We start from the raw sequence: 19,830 nt of genomic DNA on the forward strand, positions 1-19,830 counted from the left end.
TTAGTAGGTGATTCACTACCGAAGCGAAGAAAAGGCTGGATCCAGAAAAGGTTTGAATTGTTACCTCTAATGGAAATTAATGACCACATTATTTATATTTAACTAAATAAACATAAATATTGTAATAGTCCATTAAATTCTAAATACTATTCTAAAATTTATGTGAAATGACGAAAGTTTATATCTAAAATTCAAAAAATTCATAGGAGAATAATGAAATTGATATTCAAACAAGTTTTTACATCTACCATAAACAGAACTATCATCAAAAAGCTAAAAAAGTATTTCATACGGTTGGAAAGAAATTCGTAATTCCTATTCTCATCTTTTAATCTAACATTTTTCATGGTTTTTTGTATTTTTTTTTGTTTATCTCATTTTTTCCATGTTTTTCGTGTTTCATGTTTTCTCATTTTTTCCGTTTTCATTTTCTTCGTTAATTTTAATTATTCAAATAAAATTTTATTATTAGATTCAACTAAACAAATCTAAGTATTGTAATGGTAATTAAATTTATCATTTTTTTTAATTTGTGAACAAAACATGGTAATGAAATCACTGTTCTATTCCATTGCATTACAAGTTTGATTGCATTACAATTGTGATTACATTATTTTGTATTACGTCATAGCAAACAAACTCTAGGTGACTATTTGATCGATTCATCTTCTTCTTCTTCTTTTTCTTCTTCGTTTCAACTTCTTCTTCAATTTCTGATACCAATCGTAAGCGATTTTTGATATTATTGAAGTATTATGTTCAATTTTCCGTAGAAATGGTATGTTTTTAGCTTATACGCCTACTTTTCTCACTGGTCTTGCCTCTTTCTTCATCTGTAATGATATTGTTTCAATTTCCTCTATTTTCCTCCATTGTTGTCGCATTTGTGACGAAATTTGTCGCATTTCGTCATAAATGCGAAAACAGTTATCGCATTTCGTCGCAAATGCGACATCGTAGCAGTTCAATTGTTATATTTTTTTCCTTTCTCATTTTTTGAGCTTTACATCCTAATCCTCTTCCACAGACACTAATTCTTCAAAGGTTGAACGAAACATAATCTCTTCTCTCTATAAACCACCGTCTTTTCTTCAGTTTAGGATCGTGAAGAAGACGTTGGGAGTCTGAGGAAGAAGATGAACTGAAATAAGGGTATTCTTGTCCAAAGTGGGTAAAAGTGTCTAATTTGGTGAGATGAAAGCAAAGTGGGTTAATATGTAAATGAACCCTTTTAGTTGGGCTAGATTTGTAATTAGCCCTTAAAAAAATATAAAAGTATATTTTTAATATTTAAAATAATAGTTTTTAAGTGTAAACATGCTAAAATCCAAATACCAAAAATGTAATTTATCTCTAATAAGTAAAAAGCAAATCAATAATTTAAATAGATATAGATAGAGAAATTAAAATGTTGAATAAAACAAAAGTTAAGGACTTTATAATATATTCTGAAAATACAAGGACTAAGACAATTATTTGGTAACAATATAGGGACTTTGTTAATTATTTACTCTCTTTTTTCATAAAAGAAAAAAAAAATATGAAATAAATGATTTATTTAGAAAAATATTTAATTTTCTCCAAAGGTAAATTCAGTAAAAAGTTGGTTTTCACAAAATAAACAGAACCTACTTAGTATTTAATTATTTACCTTTCCAGAAGAAGTGGTAATATTTTGAACTGCTCTCTTTCTCTCTAGTCTCTCCCTCTCTAAAATTCTAAATATCTCTATCGATATACAATCATGTGTTCTATAGTATTAATTAAGTTAACACTCATTTATCTTGGAATTGTGCAACACAGCCTGGACTAGCAATCCGGATTTTATGATCAATGACAAATGATATAATGAATTTATTAATATCAGCTAATTAAGGTAATAAGCATTTCATTCCATTGCTTAATTTTTGGATTTTGTATATACTAAAAGTCCCTAAATCCAACATCTCTATTATACTATTACTTCTACTATCTCATTCACTAAGTCTTCCATTACCAACTTCTCAATTTCCCTACCAACTACGTCAATATCATCTCTCACATCCACCCACTGCCTGTCTGTCACAGCTGCGTCATCTTTATATGCATTCTTCTCTTGTATTTCAAGCAATTTCTCTATCTTCTCCAAAACCCCATTCTTAGTCCATCTACTAACACTCCCACTTCCAGGCTTCACCCATGGATGTGTATCCCCAAATTGTTGCTTAATCACCACTAAAGCTGAATTCACCCGATCGAAAAGTAGATTGCGCTCACACCTTGGCCAACAGCCCGAACCCCAGTGCTTCTCTAGTTCTTCGAACACGAGGGGATTCACTGGGCATTCTGCCGCGTGCAATGATGCCATGAAACTGTCCTGATCGGCAACGTTGATGCCGGATTCTGTTAGCACATCTTTTACATAACAAAACTCTTTACTCTCTTCTACTCTTGCTTGCTCTTCACTGATTTCGTTCTCCTCATCGCTCGAGATGATCATGCCTCCCTCTTCATACGATTCTGACTCCAACTTCAGTAGCTGAAGCTGCATCCTAAGTCCTACGGTTATACAAAATAACAGATTACTAGTATACTTATAAGACTTAAATATTATATTTGGACATAAAATTGTGGTCTACAATTACACAACACATGCATAAATGATCAACTGACACAGCTCAGGGAACAGTTGTTGACACGACCAACAGACAACAAGCTTGACACGATTGTCATTTTTGTGTTATTGCTAGCACGGTTATGCACATTTTGACACCCCTAAGAGCATGTGTAGTGGTGTTAACACCAAAATAGTGCCCAACTAGACACTAAACACATTCAAAAATAACCTTCCATTAGAGAGGCTGTGTAACTTCACAACTTTTTGGGGTAAAAAAGAAAATAAAGAAAAACAGGAAGGACTGAACTTGTAAATTACCATTCAAAAGCAATTCCTTGGATACTGCAGATTGAGGCGCCAGACACATCTGGCGCCTCCGTGTGCTGCACTCTTTGACTCTTTGGATTTTGGGGGAAAAATTAACTGTTTGTTTACAACCTTCCTAATGGTTGGTTACTCCTAAGTTTGGGAAGTAACAAGAAGAAAGGCTCCACTAGAGCTGCTCTAAAAGTTGCACTCAAGTTCAATCCTACATTTATTCTTTTTCTGAGCACAATATGGCAGAAAAGCTGCAAGTCCAGCAAAAATTACAATGTTACATGGACTCGGGTACGAGTGTCCGACATGGGTGCGGATCCGATTATCCGGTACGGCAAGTTAAAAAAATTTGGACACGGGGACTCTGTCCTAAATTTGGACACGGGCAGGGGCCCTTTTTTTTATATATTTATATAAATTCCAAAAAAAACCCAAAATTTAAGAGTGTTTTTGATTCCCAGTTAACTTTGATAAATGTAATATATTGTAATTTGTAAGGAAAGAAATTGAAACAAAACAAGAGAGAATGGGGGCCACTGGCGGGAAGGAGCTCCTGCTCGCTTTTATTTTCACTGGTTCTGCACTCCAAAAGGACGTCGTTTTGGCATGCAGAACTAATTAAAAAAAAAACTGGGCCCAGATTAAACGACGTCGTTTCGTCTGGGCCCTTTTTTTTAAAAAATGGTGCCCAGCCCATCTTCGTTGAAACAATCTGAACGAAGAAAATACATTTGATGGCGGCGGCAGACCTTCTTCCTCAGCTGAGACAATCTTTCTCGGTTTCGCCGAAGATGGAGGGCTGCTCAGAACTTGCCGTATCCGAGTGTTCACTCACAAATCCGACACGGATTTCGTACCCGGATCCGTGTCAACACAGGGACAGCGGGATTTTTTCCGAGTCCATGTAACATAGAATGCAAGTACCCAATTTCTAAGAGAATACTCCATCAATGAATTTATATATATATATATAAAGAAAAAAGGAGAGATATAAAGTTTTAGGGTTTACCATGTAGATCAGCACTTAGACTCTCAAAGCATTCAGAATTAGAAGATACGTCATCTGGGAAAGGAGTTTCAAGAATGGAAACAGGACTAGGTTGTTCTGCCTCCTTAGAATTCCCAGGAGATTCTAGCTCTGCTGCAGAGTGTTGCATCGGGACAGACCCTTCCTCAGGTGGCGCAAATGATGATTCCTGAAAACCAAGACAGTATTAAGCTTAAACCATCCAAAAATGACAAATGATGCATGCGTTCAATTCAGTTATGGAAATATCTACCCTGTGTCTTAATGATATATGAGTGCCAGGAACATCTTCAGAACTTCTGATCTCATTGATTCTTTTTCACAAATGAATCTAACTTTCCATCTATAGCTAATGGATTCACTTACAAGCGCGAGCATTGCACATGCACTTAAACTGTTATGAAGTCTGACTCACGAAGACAAATGTTACGGTACAAATGATCCCTTTTTTCAAAATTAAAGGCAAAAATTTCTTCTGATAATTCCAAAACGTTCTTACACTGCCAATAAATTCAAAGTTGTGATAGAGCAGAGCAAATAGTGCATAATGTCATGTGATGACAAAGTTTAAATCGTTATTTTGGATGAAAAAGCAGAAGGACATGGCATAAAATATCCAGAGGCACCAGCAAAATTATGAAATAAGAAAGTGTTTGACAGTTAAACAACATTTGCATCAGACTGATCCAAATGCAGAGCAGCAGAAGACAATCATTAGGAAAGAGCTAGAGCCCCCAGACGCAGCAGTAGCCCCTCCAAACACCCTGGGCAAGGCACCTTCAATTTAGGCTAAGAAAGACGCCTAGGGTAAATTTTGGCCCTTTTTGGAAGTTTTGATCCAGAGTGCCAGAAAGGAAAGGTTACAGTTTCAGAGAGAAATAATTTAAGGTAACAACATAATTAGGTTTTGAAATCAAATTTATAGTTTGCAAAACAAATTAAACAGATTAAAGGGAAGAGGAGAAATAGGAAGTCAGCAAAACTTCAGATGATAAATTGGCAACAAAAAAAAAAGGAAATATTTCTCTCTTTAAAAAGAGACTGCAGGCAGCCAGCTACACAAGGGCTAGAAATAGAAGTGGGCGAAGTCAGACTATCTCAGCCTATGTTTATTTTTCTGAAACTGCAATACTGTTTTTATATATGTTTTTTACCCTTTTTGAAAAGCCACAAAAGTCACTCAGGTGAGCGCGTCGGATACGCCTGCACCTCGGAGCATTTGAGATCACATAGCCTTAGGGGAATGCTTTTAACAACATTTCAATATATTGAGTAATTTTCTTATCCTGAGACATACTAAAAATGAGTTGGTTGCTGCTTATTAGCATGCAATGCACTTAAAACATGCTACCAAGTATGCAGATCATCCAGAAAAGATAAAACCGAACCTGTGAAACAGTTGAGGAATTGTCTTTTGCCATCATATAAACTGGTGATTCCACATCAGTATTAGGTTTTGAAGGCATGGATGCATTCTCAATTGCCACATTCACCGCATCTTGAAAAACTAATCTAGAATCTGTAACAACCGCTTGTTCAATGTGATCATCCTTCATCATCCTGCTCTGCACTTTTTTGCGGCTAAATTGAATTTCTGGTGAAGTGTCACTGTAATCAGTGTATGAATGCACAGAGAAATGAGATTTCTTAGTATGAGATCTTGAATTTCTTGAAGATGAAGCTTCTCTGTGGTTGAACTTCCCCTTTGCCAACTTGATTCTTTCCTGCCGTGCCACTTCCTTTGGCAGTAGATACTTTTCATTGCAAAGAGTTTCCCTGAGCATACCTGTTCTTGGACTGCCAGAAGTAGTACAAGAGGCAGGAACGGATCGTGATCTAGAAAGATGTCTACCATCCTTCCAGCCATCACTACTGCTAATACCCAAAGGCTCAACCAATCCTGCTGGTCTATCAATGTTGACAAATTTGTCAGTCAATCCTTTTTCACCAACCATAGCATCTGCATTAGCTGGCCTCCCTTCCCTATCAGGCATAGCAAGCATTTCACCTAGGGTACTGCCCCTACTGAAGACTTCCATATCTAAAGACCGATGAGTCATTTTCCACCTTTCTGAGAGTCTCTTCCTGGCCTCCTTGCTCACTGATGACTCAGCCGAGCGAGATGATGAAGGCCTGTATCGGTTGCTCCAATTTATAGAGTTTTTTGAAACCAATGTAGGTACATCTGATTCATTAGCTGATTCATTATCAGACCTATTAGACGAACTATCATCCCCAGCATATCCTTTAGCCCCAGAGAATGAGAGCTTTGTACGGCCTCTTTCAAGTCTATTTCTCATTTGCCTGGTGATCTCCTTTGCAATTTCTCTAGATTCTTTAGACTTGTATCTTGGGAGCATTGCATCATTAGAAAACCTTCTCTTTCCACATGATTCTACCTCCCTATCCTTGACACTGGAAAGTTCACTGTGTCTCTTACAGTCCGAAAGGAAATCATGGGAACTTTGAGGTGATGAAACAGTTCTGATAGCATTCTGCAGTTTCCCACAGTTTGGTTTTAGCACAACAATCCTTGTAGAAAGAACAGAAGACTCAACTTTCCCCTCTGCTTGAATCTTCGATAACTTAAAATGAGCATTTTCAGCAGCATGTTTATTGTTGGAATGACTAAGTGGGTCAAAATGGTTTTTTCTATGCCTACCTAGAGCACTTCCTTCATGCTCTTGAGCACTCAACAACTTCATACCCGATATGTGACTACAATGGGATGGAAGAGGATCAGCTTGCAGATCGTGCAGATGCTTTGTAAACAAAGAATCTGGCTGTTCAAGATATTTTAGTAGAAGATCTTTGTTGGAGTGCAAATCCTCAATTGCATCAAGGAACTCTTCAGAATCATGAAACTTGTCATCAGTTGAGAGACGTGTGACATCGAGGAATTTCTGCTTAACATATGCCATCTCAGCTCCAGTTAGCTTTGATTTTGCAGGCCCCTGCATTGAGAAACAACTACTTTCCACTTTTGATGAGTCTGAAACTTCGAACACATCCTTAAATTCTTGCTCCTCCTTCGAGCTTCTCCTGGATGATCGACGGGTACACGATGTACTGCTCCTCTGAGACTTTTCTGTTGATGCCATCCTCTGTTGATAGGTTTCCATTGACCTTTTCGGTTGGTTGTTAGACAGCTGCTGAGGTGGCAGCCCATCAAAGCCCATCAATTTGGCAATAACACTTGGTGATCTTTTTTTGGCTTCAGTTTCTCTTGACATCTCTTCAGCTAGTAGCTTCTTAATCGGTGTTCCAGTAGCTTGTTTGGAAAATGTACACCCCGACTCACACTTGACCTACAGGAATCAGATGATTTTTTACTAACTGTGAGCATAAAAGAATTCAGAAGTACAAGAAGAGAAATCCACAATGGTTAGTAACAACCATTATGACTTTAGGTAGGGAAGTAACAAGGTTTAGTAACATCCCACTAGAAGGGATTAGTTTTTTAAAATTTTATGGGGTAAAAAAAAATTATTAATTACAAATAGGTATTAAAAATGTAATTTGTCATGGACTGATAACATACTTTGCCACATTAATTCAGCAGCCAAGCATTGGGCTATAGGCACCTGATCTGGCGAGTGTAATCCACGCGCCAGATCAGGCGACATGGCCCCATTCGTGGCTGTCAAACTAAATTATGATCTTGGCATTTGGATTTTAGGGATGTCACAATCCTATGTGGTTGTTAGAAACATAGTTGTTAGAATCGTACGAGTCGATTCGATTCACGAAGAATTCGAGTCGTATCTATGGTACGACTCAGAAGCTTCATGATTCGGTCGATTCAGGCCACCATTTAAAAAAAAAAAAATTAACAACTGAAAAACGTACAGAAGAAGATGATTATTCACTTTAAAAAAAATAAAAAAATGTACAGAAATGAAACACAAATAGTTTCAATTAGATGGCTCTTCACTTTACAAATTCCAAAACTTTTCATCTTCTTTTCTATTTATTTGCTATTATCTTCTTCTACTCTCTATTACAACAACAACAACAAAGCCTTAGTCCCGAAATGATTCGGGATCGGCTAACATGAACCATCATATGAAACCGTGCAATCAAGTCGTGTCAGCGACAAATTCTCTCCCTCCACTCTGTCCTATCCGCTATCATATTCTCCTCAATCCCTAATAAACTCATATCACTCACTCTCGATCACCCTCCTCCAAGTTTGCTTAGGTCTACCCCTACCCCTCACCACTACATCCCTTCTTTCTATTTTTTATGTTATGTGTATGTCTACTTTCTTTTATAACTTGATATAGTTTCTATTTAGATATTAAAATTGCATTTTTTGACTAATATTTAAAGTTAAATATGGTTAATATTTTATTTTTTATAGCATTTTGAATTTGAGCTCAATCTTACGATTCGATTCACGAGTCCCGATTCGCAAAATGAGATTCCGAGACACGAGTCGAATCTCGATTTAACAACTATGGTTACAAACCACTAGGCTGGTTATTACAACAAGAAGTTTGTTACAGATTTAAGTAACACACAATTGTCAACTCCCTAAAATCCAAAAAGTAGAAAACTGAAGGCCGTCTGATGCGCCAGATCAGGCAGGTGGAGTACACGCGCCAGATATAGTGCGTTATTACAACAAGAAGTTTGTTACAGATTTAAGTAACACACAATTGTCAACTCCCTAAAATCCAAAAAGTAGAAAACTGAAGGCCGTCTGATGCGCCAGATCAGGCAGGTGGAGTACACGCGCCAGATATAGTGCGTTAGGCGCCGTCCTTTGCCTTCAATTTCTACTTTATTGAGAAGGTAAATTACGGTTGTGGTCCTGGATAAATTATGGTTTTGGTCCTGGAAATTTACAGTTTCAATACCTATTGTTAATTAATATATTTTTTGATCCCAGGAAATTTTTAAAAATTAATCCCTTCTAATGGGATGTTACTTATCCTACCTAAGAGCATCTCTAATGGTGGTAACACCCAAGTGGTGCCACCTAGACATAAGTTACCCTTTAAAATAACACCCCATTAGAGCTGTTGTAACTTTTTAATTTTAGGGGGTCAAAAAATAAAATCTAACTAATGATAAAGGATTGAAAAGAAAAAAAGACATAATTAAAAACTATACACCGTAACAGCAGTGGACATACTTTTGAGGCAGACTTGTATAGTTTGAGGCGCCAGATGCAGCACGTCTGGCACCTCGGTCGTGTGTTGAGTGCTTTTTTGTTTTCAGATGTAAAATTTGTGGTTTGTTACCACAGAAAGTAACAAACTTAAATTAGTCACAACTTCCATAGTAGGTTGTAACTAATTGGAAGAAAGTCACAATGGCTGTTACCAACCATTATGGATGCTCTTATATAACAAACCAAATTATATTATAACCATAGTTGTTAGAATCATACGAGTGACGAGTCGACTCGTACGATTCGATTCACGAAGAATTCGAGGATGATTATTCACTTTACAAAAATAAAAAAACGTACAGAAATGAAACACAAATAGTTTCAATTAAATGACTCTTCACTATTACAACAACAACAACAAAGCCTTAGTCCCGAAATGATTCGGGATCGGCTAACATGAATCATCATATGAAACCGTGCAATCAAGTCGTGTCAGCGACAAATTCTCTCCCTCCACTCTGTCCTATCCGCTACCATATTATCCTCAATCCCTAATAAACTCATATCACTCTCGATCACCCTCCTCCAAGTTTACTTAGGTATACCCCTACCCCTCACCACTACATCCCTTCTTCTACTCTCTATTCTTTCTATTTTTTATGTTATGTGTATGTCTACTTTCTTTTATAACTTGATATAGTTTCTATTTAGATATTAAAATTGCAATTTTTTGACTAATATGTAAAGTTAAATATGGTTAATATTTTATTTTTTATAGCATTTTGAATTTGATCTCAATCTTACAATTCGATTCACGAGTCCCGATTCGCAAAATGAGATTTCGAGTCACGAGTCGAATCTCGATTTAACAACTATGGTTACAAACCATTAGGCTGGTTATTACAACAAGAAGTTTGTTACAGATTTAAGTAACACACAATTGTCAACTCCCTAAAATCCAAAAAGTAGAAAACTGAAGGCCGTCTGATGCGCCAGATCAGGCAGGTGGAGTACACGCGCCGGATATAGTGCGTTAGGCGCCGTCCTTTGCCTTCAATTTCTGCTTTATTGAGAAGGTAAATTACAGTTGTGGTCCTGGATAAATTATGGTTTTGGTCCTGGAAATTTACAGTTTCAATACCTATTGTTAATTAATATATTTTTTGATCCCAGGAAATTTTTAAAAATTAATCCCTTCTTATGGGATGTTACTACACTTTGTTACTTATCCTACCTAAGAGCATCTCTAATGGTGGTAACACCCAAGTGGTGCCACCTAGACATAAGTTACCCTTTAAAATAACACCCCAGTGGTGCCACCTAGACATAAGATTCAATTAGATGACTCTTCACTTTACAAATTCCAAAACCTTTCATCTTCTTTTCTATTTATTTGCTATTATCTTCTTCTACTCTCTATTACAACAACAACAACAAAGTCTTAGTTCCGAAATGATTCAGGGTCGGCTAACATGAACCATCATATGAAACCGTGCAATCAAGTCGTGTCAGCGACAAATTCTCTCCCTCCACTCTGTCCTATCCACTACCATATTCTCCTCAATCCCTAATAAACTCATATCACTCTCGATCATCCTCCTCCAAGTTTGCTTAGGTCTACCCCTACCCCTCACCACTACATCCCTTCTTCTACTCTCTATTCTTTCTATTTTTTATGTTATGTGTATCTCTACTTTCTTTTATAACTTGATATAGTTTCTAGTTAGATATTAAAATTGCATTTTTTGATTAATATTTAAAGTTAAATATGGTTAAGATTTTATTTTTTATAGCATTTTGAATTTGATCTCAATCTTACGATTCGATTCACGAGTCCCGATTCGCAAAATGAGATTTCGAGTCATGAGTCGAATCTCGATTTAAAAACTATGGTTACAAACCATTAGGCTGGTTATTAAAACAAGAAGTTTGTTACAGATTTCAGTAACACAATTGTCAACTCCCTAAAATCCAAAAAGTAGAAAATTGAAGGCCAGGGACGACGCTGATGCGCCAGATATGGTGCGTTAGGCGCCGTCCTTTCCCTTCAATTTCTGCTTTATTGAGAAGGTAAATTACGGTTGTGGTCCTGGATAAATTATGGTTTTGGTCCTTGAAATTTACAGTTTCAATACCTATTGTTAATTAATACTCCCTCCATTCTTTTTTATATGTCGTTTAAGGTTTTTCATCAAGACCAATGCAATATTAATGAGACTATTAAAATGACTAATGTACCCTTAATACTTTTCTCCTGGATCTCTACTTTCTATGCAAAATTTCTCTCTCTTATTAATTTTTATGACTTAATTAAGATAATTTGCATTAATAACTATATCTCTCTCTTACAATAAATAGGGGCAAATTAGAGAAAGTATTGTAAAAAGTGCATTGGTAATACAAAACGACATATAAAAATGAACAAATTCAAAAGTCCAAAACGTCATATAATAAAAAACGGAGGGAGTATATTTTTTGACCCAGGAAATTTTTAAAAATTAATCTCTTCTAATGGGATGTTACTACACTTTGTTACTTATCCTACCTAAGAGCATCTCTAATGGTGGTAACACCCAAGTGGTGCCACCTAGACATAAGTTACCCTTTAAAATAACACCCCATTAGAGCTGTTGTAACTTTTTAATTTTAGGGGGTCAAAAAATAAAATCTAACTAATGACAAATGATTGAAAAGAAAAAAAGACAGAATTAAAATCTATATACAGTAACAGCAGTGGACATACTTTTGAGGCAGACTTGTCTATTTTGAGGCGCCAGATGCAGCACGTCTGACACCTCGTCGTGTGTTGAGTGCTTTTTTGTTTTCAGATGTAAAATTTGTGGTTTGTTACCACAGAAAGTAACAAACTTAAATTAGTCACAACTTCCATAATGGTAGGTTGTAACTAATTGGAAGAAAGTCAAAATGAAGTTAGAAGCATTAGACATGCTCTTTTATTCACAATGGCTGTTACCAACAAATGTGGATGCTCTTATATAACAAACCAAATTATATTATAACCATAGTTGTTAGAATCATACGAGTCACGAGTCGACTCGTACGATTCGATTCACAAAGAATTCGAGTCGTATCTATGGTACGACTCAGAAGCTTATGAATCGGCCGAGTCACCACCGATTCGGTCGATTCAGGCCACCATTTAAAAAAAAAAATTAACAACTGAAAAACGTACAGAAGAAGAGGATGATAATTCACTTTACAAAAATAAAAAAGCGTACAAAAATGAAACACAAATAGTTTCAATTAGATGACTCTTCACTTTACAAATTCCAAAACCTTTCATCTTCTTTTCTATTTATTTGCTATTATCTTCTTCTACTCTCTATTACAACAACAACAACAAAGTCTTAGTCCCGAAATGATTCAGGGTCGGCTAACATGAACCATCATATGAAACCGTGCAATCAAGTCGTGTCAGCGACAAATTCTCTCCCTCCACTCTGTCCTATCCGCTACCATATTCTCCTCAATCCCTAATAAACTCATATCACTCTCGATCACCCTCCTCCAAGTTTGCTTAGGTCTACCCCTACCCCTACCCCTCACCACTACATCCCTTCTTCTACTCTCTATTCTTTCTATTTTTTATGTTATGTGTATCTCTACTTTCTTTTATAACTTGATATAGTTTCTAGTTAGATATTAAAATTGCATTTTTTGATTAATATTTAAAGTTAAATATGGTTAATATTTTATTTTTTTATAGCATTTTGAATTTGATCTCAATCTTACGATTCGATTCACGAGTCCCGATTCGCAAAATGAGATTTCGAGTCATGAGTCGAATCTCGATTTAAAAACTATGGTTACAAACCATTAGGCTGGTTATTACAACAAGAAGTTTGTTACAGATTTAAGTAACACAATTGTCAACTCCCTAAAATCCAAAAAGTAGAAAATTGAAGGCCAGGGACGACGCTGATGCGCCAGATCAGGCAGGTGGAGTACACGCGCCAGATATGGTGCGTTAGGCGCCGTCCTTTCACTTCAATTTCTGCTTTATTGAGAAGGTAAATTACGGTTGTGGTCCTGGATAAATTATGGTTTTGGTCCTGGAAATTTGCAGTTTCAATACCTATTGTTAATTAATATATTTTTTGACCCAGGAAATTTTTAAAAATTAATCTCTTCTAATGGGATGTTACTACACTTTGTTACTTATCCTACCTAAGAGCATCTCTAATGGTGGTAACACCCAAGTGGTGCCACCTAGACATAAGTTACCCTTTAAAATAACACCCCATTAGAGCTGTTGTAACTTTTTAATTTTAGGGGGTCAAAAAATAAAATCTAACTAATGACAAATGATTGAAAAGAAAAAAAGACAGAATTAAAATCTATATACAGTAACAGCAGTGGACATACTTTTGAGGCAGACTTGTCTATTTTGAGGCGCCAGATGCAGCACGTCTGACACCTCGTCGTGTGTTGAGTGCTTTTTTGTTTTCAGATGTAAAATTTGTGGTTTGTTACCACAGAAAGTAACAAACTTAAATTAGTCACAACTTCCACAATGGTAGGTTGTAACTAATTGGAAGAAAGTCACAATGAAGTTAGAAGCATTAGACATGCTCTAAGTCACAATGGTTGTTACCAACCATTGTGGATGCTCTTATATAACAAACCAAATTATATTACAACCATAGTTGTTAGAATCGTACAAGTCACGAGTCAACTCGATTCACGAAGAATTCGAGTCGTATCTATGGTACGACTCACAAGCTTAATGAATCGGCTGAGTCACCACCGATTCGGCCGAGTCACCTGATTCGGTCGATTCAGGCCACCATTTAAAAAAAATAATAATAACTGAAAAACGTACAGAAGAAGAAGGTGATTATTCACTTTACAAAAATAAAATAAAAAACGTACAGAAATGAAACACAAATAGTTTCAATTAGATGACTCTTCACTTTACAAATTCCAAAACCTTTCATCTTCTTTTCTATTTATTTGCTATTATCTTCTTCTACTCTCTATTACAACAACAACAACAAAGCCTTAGTCCCGAAATGATTCGGGGTCGGCTAACATGAACCATCATATGAAACCGTGCAATCAAGTCGTGTCAGCGACACAAATTCTCTCCCTCCACTATGTCCTATCCGCTACCATATTCTCCACAATCCCTAACTCTCGATCACCCTCCTCCAAGTTTGCTTAGGTCTACCCCTGCGCCTCACCACTATATCCCTTCTTCTACTCTCTATTCTTTCTATTTTTTATGTTATGTGTATCTCTACTTTCTTTTATAACTTGATATAGTTTCTATTTAGATATTAAAATTGCATTTTTTGACTAATATTTAAAGTTAAATATGGTTAATATTTTATTTTTTATAGCATTTTGAATTTGATTTCAATCTTACGATTAGATTCACGAGTCCCGATTCGCAAAATGAGATTTCAAGTCACTGGTCGAATATCGATTTAACAACTATGGTTACAAACCATTAGGCTGGTTATTACAACAAGAAGTTTGTTACAGATTTAAGTAAAACACAATTGTCAACTCCCTAAAATCCAAAAGGTAGAAAATTGAAGGCCAGGGACGGCTCTGATGCGCCAGATCAGGCAGGTGGAGTACATGCGCCAGATATGGTGCGTTAGGCGCCGTCCTTTGCCTTAAATTTCTGCTTTATTGAGAAGGTAAATTACGGTTGTGGTCCTGGATAAATTATGGTTTTGCTCCTGGAAATTTACAGTTTCAATACTTATTGTTAATTAATATATTTTTTGACCCCAGGAAATTTTTTAAAAATTAATCCCTTTTAATGGGATGTTACTACACTTTGTTATTTATCCTATCTAAGAGCATCTCTAATGGTGGTAACACCCAAGTGGTGCCACCTAGACATCAGTTACCTATAAAATAACACTCCATTAGAGCGGTTGTAACTGTTTAATTTTAGGGGGTCAAAAAAATAAAATCGAACTAATGATAAAGGATTGAAAAGAAAAAAAGACATAATTAAAAACTATACACCGTAACAGCAGTGGACATACTTTTGAGGCAGACTTGTCTATTTTGAGGCGCCAGATGCAGCACGTCTGGCACCTCGGCCTGTGTTGAGTGCTTTTTTGTTTTCAGATGTAAAATTTGTGGTTTGTTACCACAGAAAGTAACAAACTTAAATTAGTCACAACTTCCATAATGGTAGGTTGTAACTAATTGGAAGAAAGTCACAATGAAGTTAGAAGCATTAGACATGCTCTAAGTCACAATGTTTGTTACCAACCATTGTGGATGCTCTTATATAACAAACCAAATTATATTATAACCATAGTTGTTAGAATCGTACGAGTCACGAGTCGACTCGTACGATTCGATTCACGAAGAATTCGAGTCGTATCTATGGTACAACTCACAAGCTTCATGAATCGGCCGAGTCACCACCGATTCGGCCGAGTCACCTGATTCGGTCGATTCAGGCCACCATTTAAAAAAAATAATAATAACAACTGAAAAACGTACAGAAGAAGAAGGTGATTATTCACTTTACAAAAATAAAAAAAAACATACAGAAATGAAACACAAATAGTTTCAATTAGATGACTCTTCACTTTACAAATTCCAAAAACTTTCATCTTCTTTTCTATTTATTTGCTATTATCTTCTTCTACTCTCTATTACAACAACAACAACAACAAAGCCTTAGTCCCGAAATGATTCGGGGTCGGCTAACATGAACCATCATATGAAACCGTGCAATCAAGTCGTGTCAGCGACACAAATTCTCTCCCTCCACTTTGTCCTATCCGCTACCATATTCTCCTCAATCCCTAACTCTCGATCACCCTCCTCCAAGTTTGCTTAGGTCTACCCCTACCCCTCACCACTATATCCCTTCTTCTACTCTCTATTCTTTCTATTTTTTTATGTTATGTGTATCTCTACTTTCTTTTATAAGTTGATATAGTTTCTATTTAGATATTAAAATTGCATTTTTTGACTAATATTTAAAGTTAAATATGGTTAATATTTTATTTCTTATAGCATTTTGAATTTGTTCTCAATCTTACGATTCGATTCGATTCACGAGTCCCGATTTGCAAAATGAGATTTCGAGTCACAAGTCGAATCTCGATTTAACAACTATGATTATAACCACTCTAGTGGTTTATTATTACCACACACAGGATACTAACAACAAAAAACATCCCACAAGAGTTGGTCTAATGCCATGCAACAGATAAATCATTTTCAATAGATTTCTTGAAATGAATCAAGTCATATAATCAATGAACAAAAACAAGTTAGATCATCGCACCGAATAATCACCAATAGTATCACTGTTCTGAGGACTAGAATCAGATGCCAATTGTGGAAAGTTTCTCTGTTTCTGAACCTGCCTGTTTCCTGGAAACGAATCCCTAGCCAAAATTAGGACATAATTTCCAAGCAAATAGTTAATGAAGACTGAAGGCTGGGCAATTCCTTCTTTCTTAGTAAAAAACTGAAAGCTCTTTAACTCCTGGGCAGGAAACCACAAAGACCTTACAAAGAGTGAAATCCATTCTGCCTAATGAAACTAATGTAAGCAAATAGTGAAGAGAAAAATAAATTGAACCTTACCAAAACAAAGAAGTAAAAAATATGCAAGAATAATCTGAGTTCAATAAAACAGATTGCCTAAATGAAACTATAAAACAACAACGATAATTTCATATACCTGTAGGCTGTAAGTTTTGATATAAAAAATGGAGAATTGCACTAAAAAATTAAGAGAACTATGATCAAGGCTGCGAGCAGTCATATGATCAAGGCTGCGAGCAGTCATTATAGCCATAGATTTCGCCTGAATGATTACTTTTGGTTTGAAAGAAAAAAGATGCAAACAACATCACTGTAGATAAAGCAAGAAAGCAATTCAAAAACCTACTTTAACTAAAGCAGAAGCAAAGATAAACTCGTCTAGTCCGCGACAACGGAAATCATGGAGAAAAGAAAATTGAAAAACTATAGCATAACTCACCTTTTTGGACTAAAAAAGGAAATCCTAACTCATTTTGCGTTACTCCAGTAACTAAGTAATCGAACACAGGGGGAAAAAAAGGCTCCCCTACAAAAACAGCATTTCTGAGTTCAATGTTGTGCAATCTGAGTAGAATTAGCGAATTTCATTTCATTTTTTTATTTTTCAAAACAAAACACAAAAGAAAATCAGAAACATTTTTCTTCGAGTTTCCTAGGTTTTTTCGGCAACAACGCAGGTAATTTAAAACAAAAAATAAAGAAAAATAAAAGCAGCACTACCTTCTTTGAGTCTACGGCTGCGATCATCAGTCGAAGCTGCAGAATTAGACTTCCTCAGCCGAAATGTCTCCATAATCACTCATTAAATGTATATCGAAAGTTTAAAAAATAAAAAATAAAGAAGTACACGTAAAATGGAAGAAATCTAGATCGGGAATCCCGGAAAGAAGCAGGCAAGAAAGATAGAGGAAAGATCCAACAAAATCATGGAACTCAAACCCTAAAACTTTCAGTCATCTCAATGAAATTGAAAAAAGCAAAACATGAAAATCCAAAGAAACACATTCGCTGGAGCTGAGTCATTCAAATTCTATCTGCAGATCCTAACCAGAAGAATGAGAAACATTTTCAAGAGAAAATGAGAGATAGAAGGGAGCCAGGGAGCGGTGGCCGCGGCCGGAGAACGGGGAGGAAGGAAAGAGAAAGGTCCGTTGGAATCGAAGATTAGAGAGAGATAGAAAGAGAGAGAGAGAGTATTTTTGAACATTCAAATAGCGAGACTGTCAGGAGCAGAGAAACTGCGCGGGCAAGTGGTAATTAGTATGGCTGGGGGAGTCTCATGCGACTGTGACTTCTCTTACACGTGTTGTTTTGTCGAGACAGACACGTAGACACTGCTGTTGGTTTTTTTTTACTGTGGTAGGTCGTACTAGACTGCTAGGCAGCTCCTTCTTTGTCCTTTGCTTAATTGATATTTTAGGTAAGCACAAAGATTTTTTCTTTTCTTTTCTTTTTTTATAGGAGAAGCACAAAGATTTAAAATGGAACAAATTTTTAACATTCAATACTGTATTAATCATGGCATTTTATCAATATATATTGATTTTTATAAAAATGCTTCCCGGGTCGGCTGGACGCGGATCCTGGAGATACTGGACCGGACCGAATATCCGAGGAAAAAACTCCGGAATTGGACCGGACCGTTGACTTTTTTTGGAGAACCGAACTGGATTGGACCGTTGACTTTTTGTCAAAGAACTGGACCGAACTGGACCGAAATTTATCCACGACCGGACCGATAACCGGATTGAATTGGATTGGATTGGACCGAACTGAAATAACCGAAAGTTTAGCAATAATAAATTTATATTTCATACATTAACTTTATATAAAGAGAAATATTATATAATATATAGTTATATATTTTGTAAGGTTTGATAAACTAATTACAATAATATAAATTTATAATTTATTAATAAGGTATAACATTATTATATAGTCATAAAAATTATCCCGATTAATTCCCGTTTATAAAATGAAATAAAAAATATTTACCTAAAAATGTAGACATGGAGAATCAAACACCTAACCAAATGGAACATTGTTAATTGCCTTAACCATCTAAACCAAACACCTAACCAAATGGAACATTGTTAATTGCCTTAACCATCTAAACCAATTCTACTTCTTGTTAACCATTTAATTAAGTAACAAATATTAGAAGTTTTAAATATTAGAATTTGTAAACATTTTATAAAATAGAATCTCGTGCTTCTTTTACCTATTCTCTCTGCTTCGATTTTTTTCTAGGGTTCTATCTCCTCCACTGCACTCCATCGCCGCTACCTAGGGATGCAACTGGGGCGGGGAATACCCGTACCCGTCGGGGCCCCGTCCCGACGGGGCGGGGATTCCCCGCCCCGTTTTTTGGCGGGGACGGGGATGGGAACCAATATAGTCCCCGTACGCGGGTACGGGACGGGGCTGGGAAATGGCATCCCCGCCCCGCGGGGATCCCCGTACCCGTACCCGTAAAGGTCACACCCAATAAATCAAAGAAACACAAGACAAACTCTGTAATTTTGCTTTCATTTTTCCACTCCACTCCATCACTGCCATTCTCTGCTATAAAAGCTTATTTGCTCCACGTTAAAAGGTCACACCCAATAAATCAAAGAAACACAAGACAAACTCTATAATTTTTGCTGTCATTTTTCATTTTCTGCCCTTTTTCATTTTTCAGTGCCAGCCCTTTCTCCTCCATGCTTTTTGTTTGTTTATATATAATTCCAATAGTATAGTTTTGTTTGTTTATATATAATTCCTATACTATAGATACTTTTCATTTTTAAATTTATTAGTTAAGTTTTATTTTGCTTTTTTTATATGAAATTAGGAAAGGAGTTAGAATGAATCCATGATTCTGATTTCTGAAGCTTTTTTTTTGTACTAAATGGGTAAACGGGGATTCCCCGTACCCGCGGTTTCCCCGTGGGGCGGGGACGGGGACAGTTTTTGTCCCCGTTTAGCTAGCGGGGACGGGGATGGGGAATCCCCGTTTAGGCGGGGACGGGGATGGGAAACCAAATCCCCGCCCCGTTTACATCCCTACCGCTACCACCTCGTACACCGCTGCTACCACCACCTCGCGTGCCGCCATCTCCACCTTGCACACCGCCACCTCCACCTTTTACCGATCTAAACTCTGATAAGTTTTCTAAACTCTGAACTTTTATATTTCAATTTCTAAACTCTGTGTTGTGTACATGGTGT

General features: G+C 36.4%; 1 protein-coding gene across 5 annotated transcripts; it reads right to left on the bottom strand.

Moving 5' to 3' along the window:
• Positions 1–1,830: 1,830 nt before the first annotated feature.
• Positions 1,831–17,856, bottom strand: LOC136205463 (uncharacterized). Of its 5 annotated transcripts, XM_065996065.1 has the most exons (6): positions 17,338–17,856; positions 17,057–17,143; positions 16,352–16,440; positions 5,330–7,249; positions 3,924–4,110; positions 1,831–2,538 (listed from the first exon to the last, which is right to left on the bottom strand). In XM_065996065.1, exons 1-6 carry the CDS (start codon positions 17,408–17,410, stop codon positions 1,952–1,954), a joined length of 2,943 nt encoding a protein of 980 aa, XP_065852137.1. In that variant the 5' UTR covers positions 17,411–17,856; the 3' UTR covers positions 1,831–1,951. The 5 variants fall into 5 exon arrangements, with proteins under 5 accessions (XP_065852137.1, XP_065852138.1, XP_065852140.1 ...); XM_065996066.1 differs by lacking the exon at positions 17,057–17,143; XM_065996068.1 differs by lacking the exon at positions 17,057–17,143 and having other exon boundaries at positions 16,352–16,454.
• Between the last annotated feature and the right edge of the window lie 1,974 nt (positions 17,857–19,830).

The sequence above is a fragment of the Euphorbia lathyris genome, chromosome 9 (assembly GCF_963576675.1).
Source record: "Euphorbia lathyris chromosome 9, ddEupLath1.1, whole genome shotgun sequence".
NCBI classification, from domain to species: domain Eukaryota; kingdom Viridiplantae; phylum Streptophyta; class Magnoliopsida; order Malpighiales; family Euphorbiaceae; genus Euphorbia; species Euphorbia lathyris.

What these genes read in the sequence shown, in the direction of transcription:
- LOC136205463 (XM_065996065.1), bottom strand. Translation starts at nt 17,410, where the DNA reads ATGGAGACATTTCGGCTGAGGAAGTCTAATTCTGCAGCTTCGACTGAT. An exon ending in CAGCCGTAGACTCAAAGAAG is followed by an intron (nt 17,144 to 17,337) that starts GTAGTGCTGCTT and finishes CTGTTTTTGTAG; the next exon opens with GGGAGCCTTTTTTTCCCCCT. An exon ending in TCTAAGTGCTGATCTACATG is followed by an intron (nt 2,539 to 3,923) that starts GTAAACCCTAAA and finishes GTATAACCGTAG; the next exon opens with GACTTAGGATGCAGCTTCAG.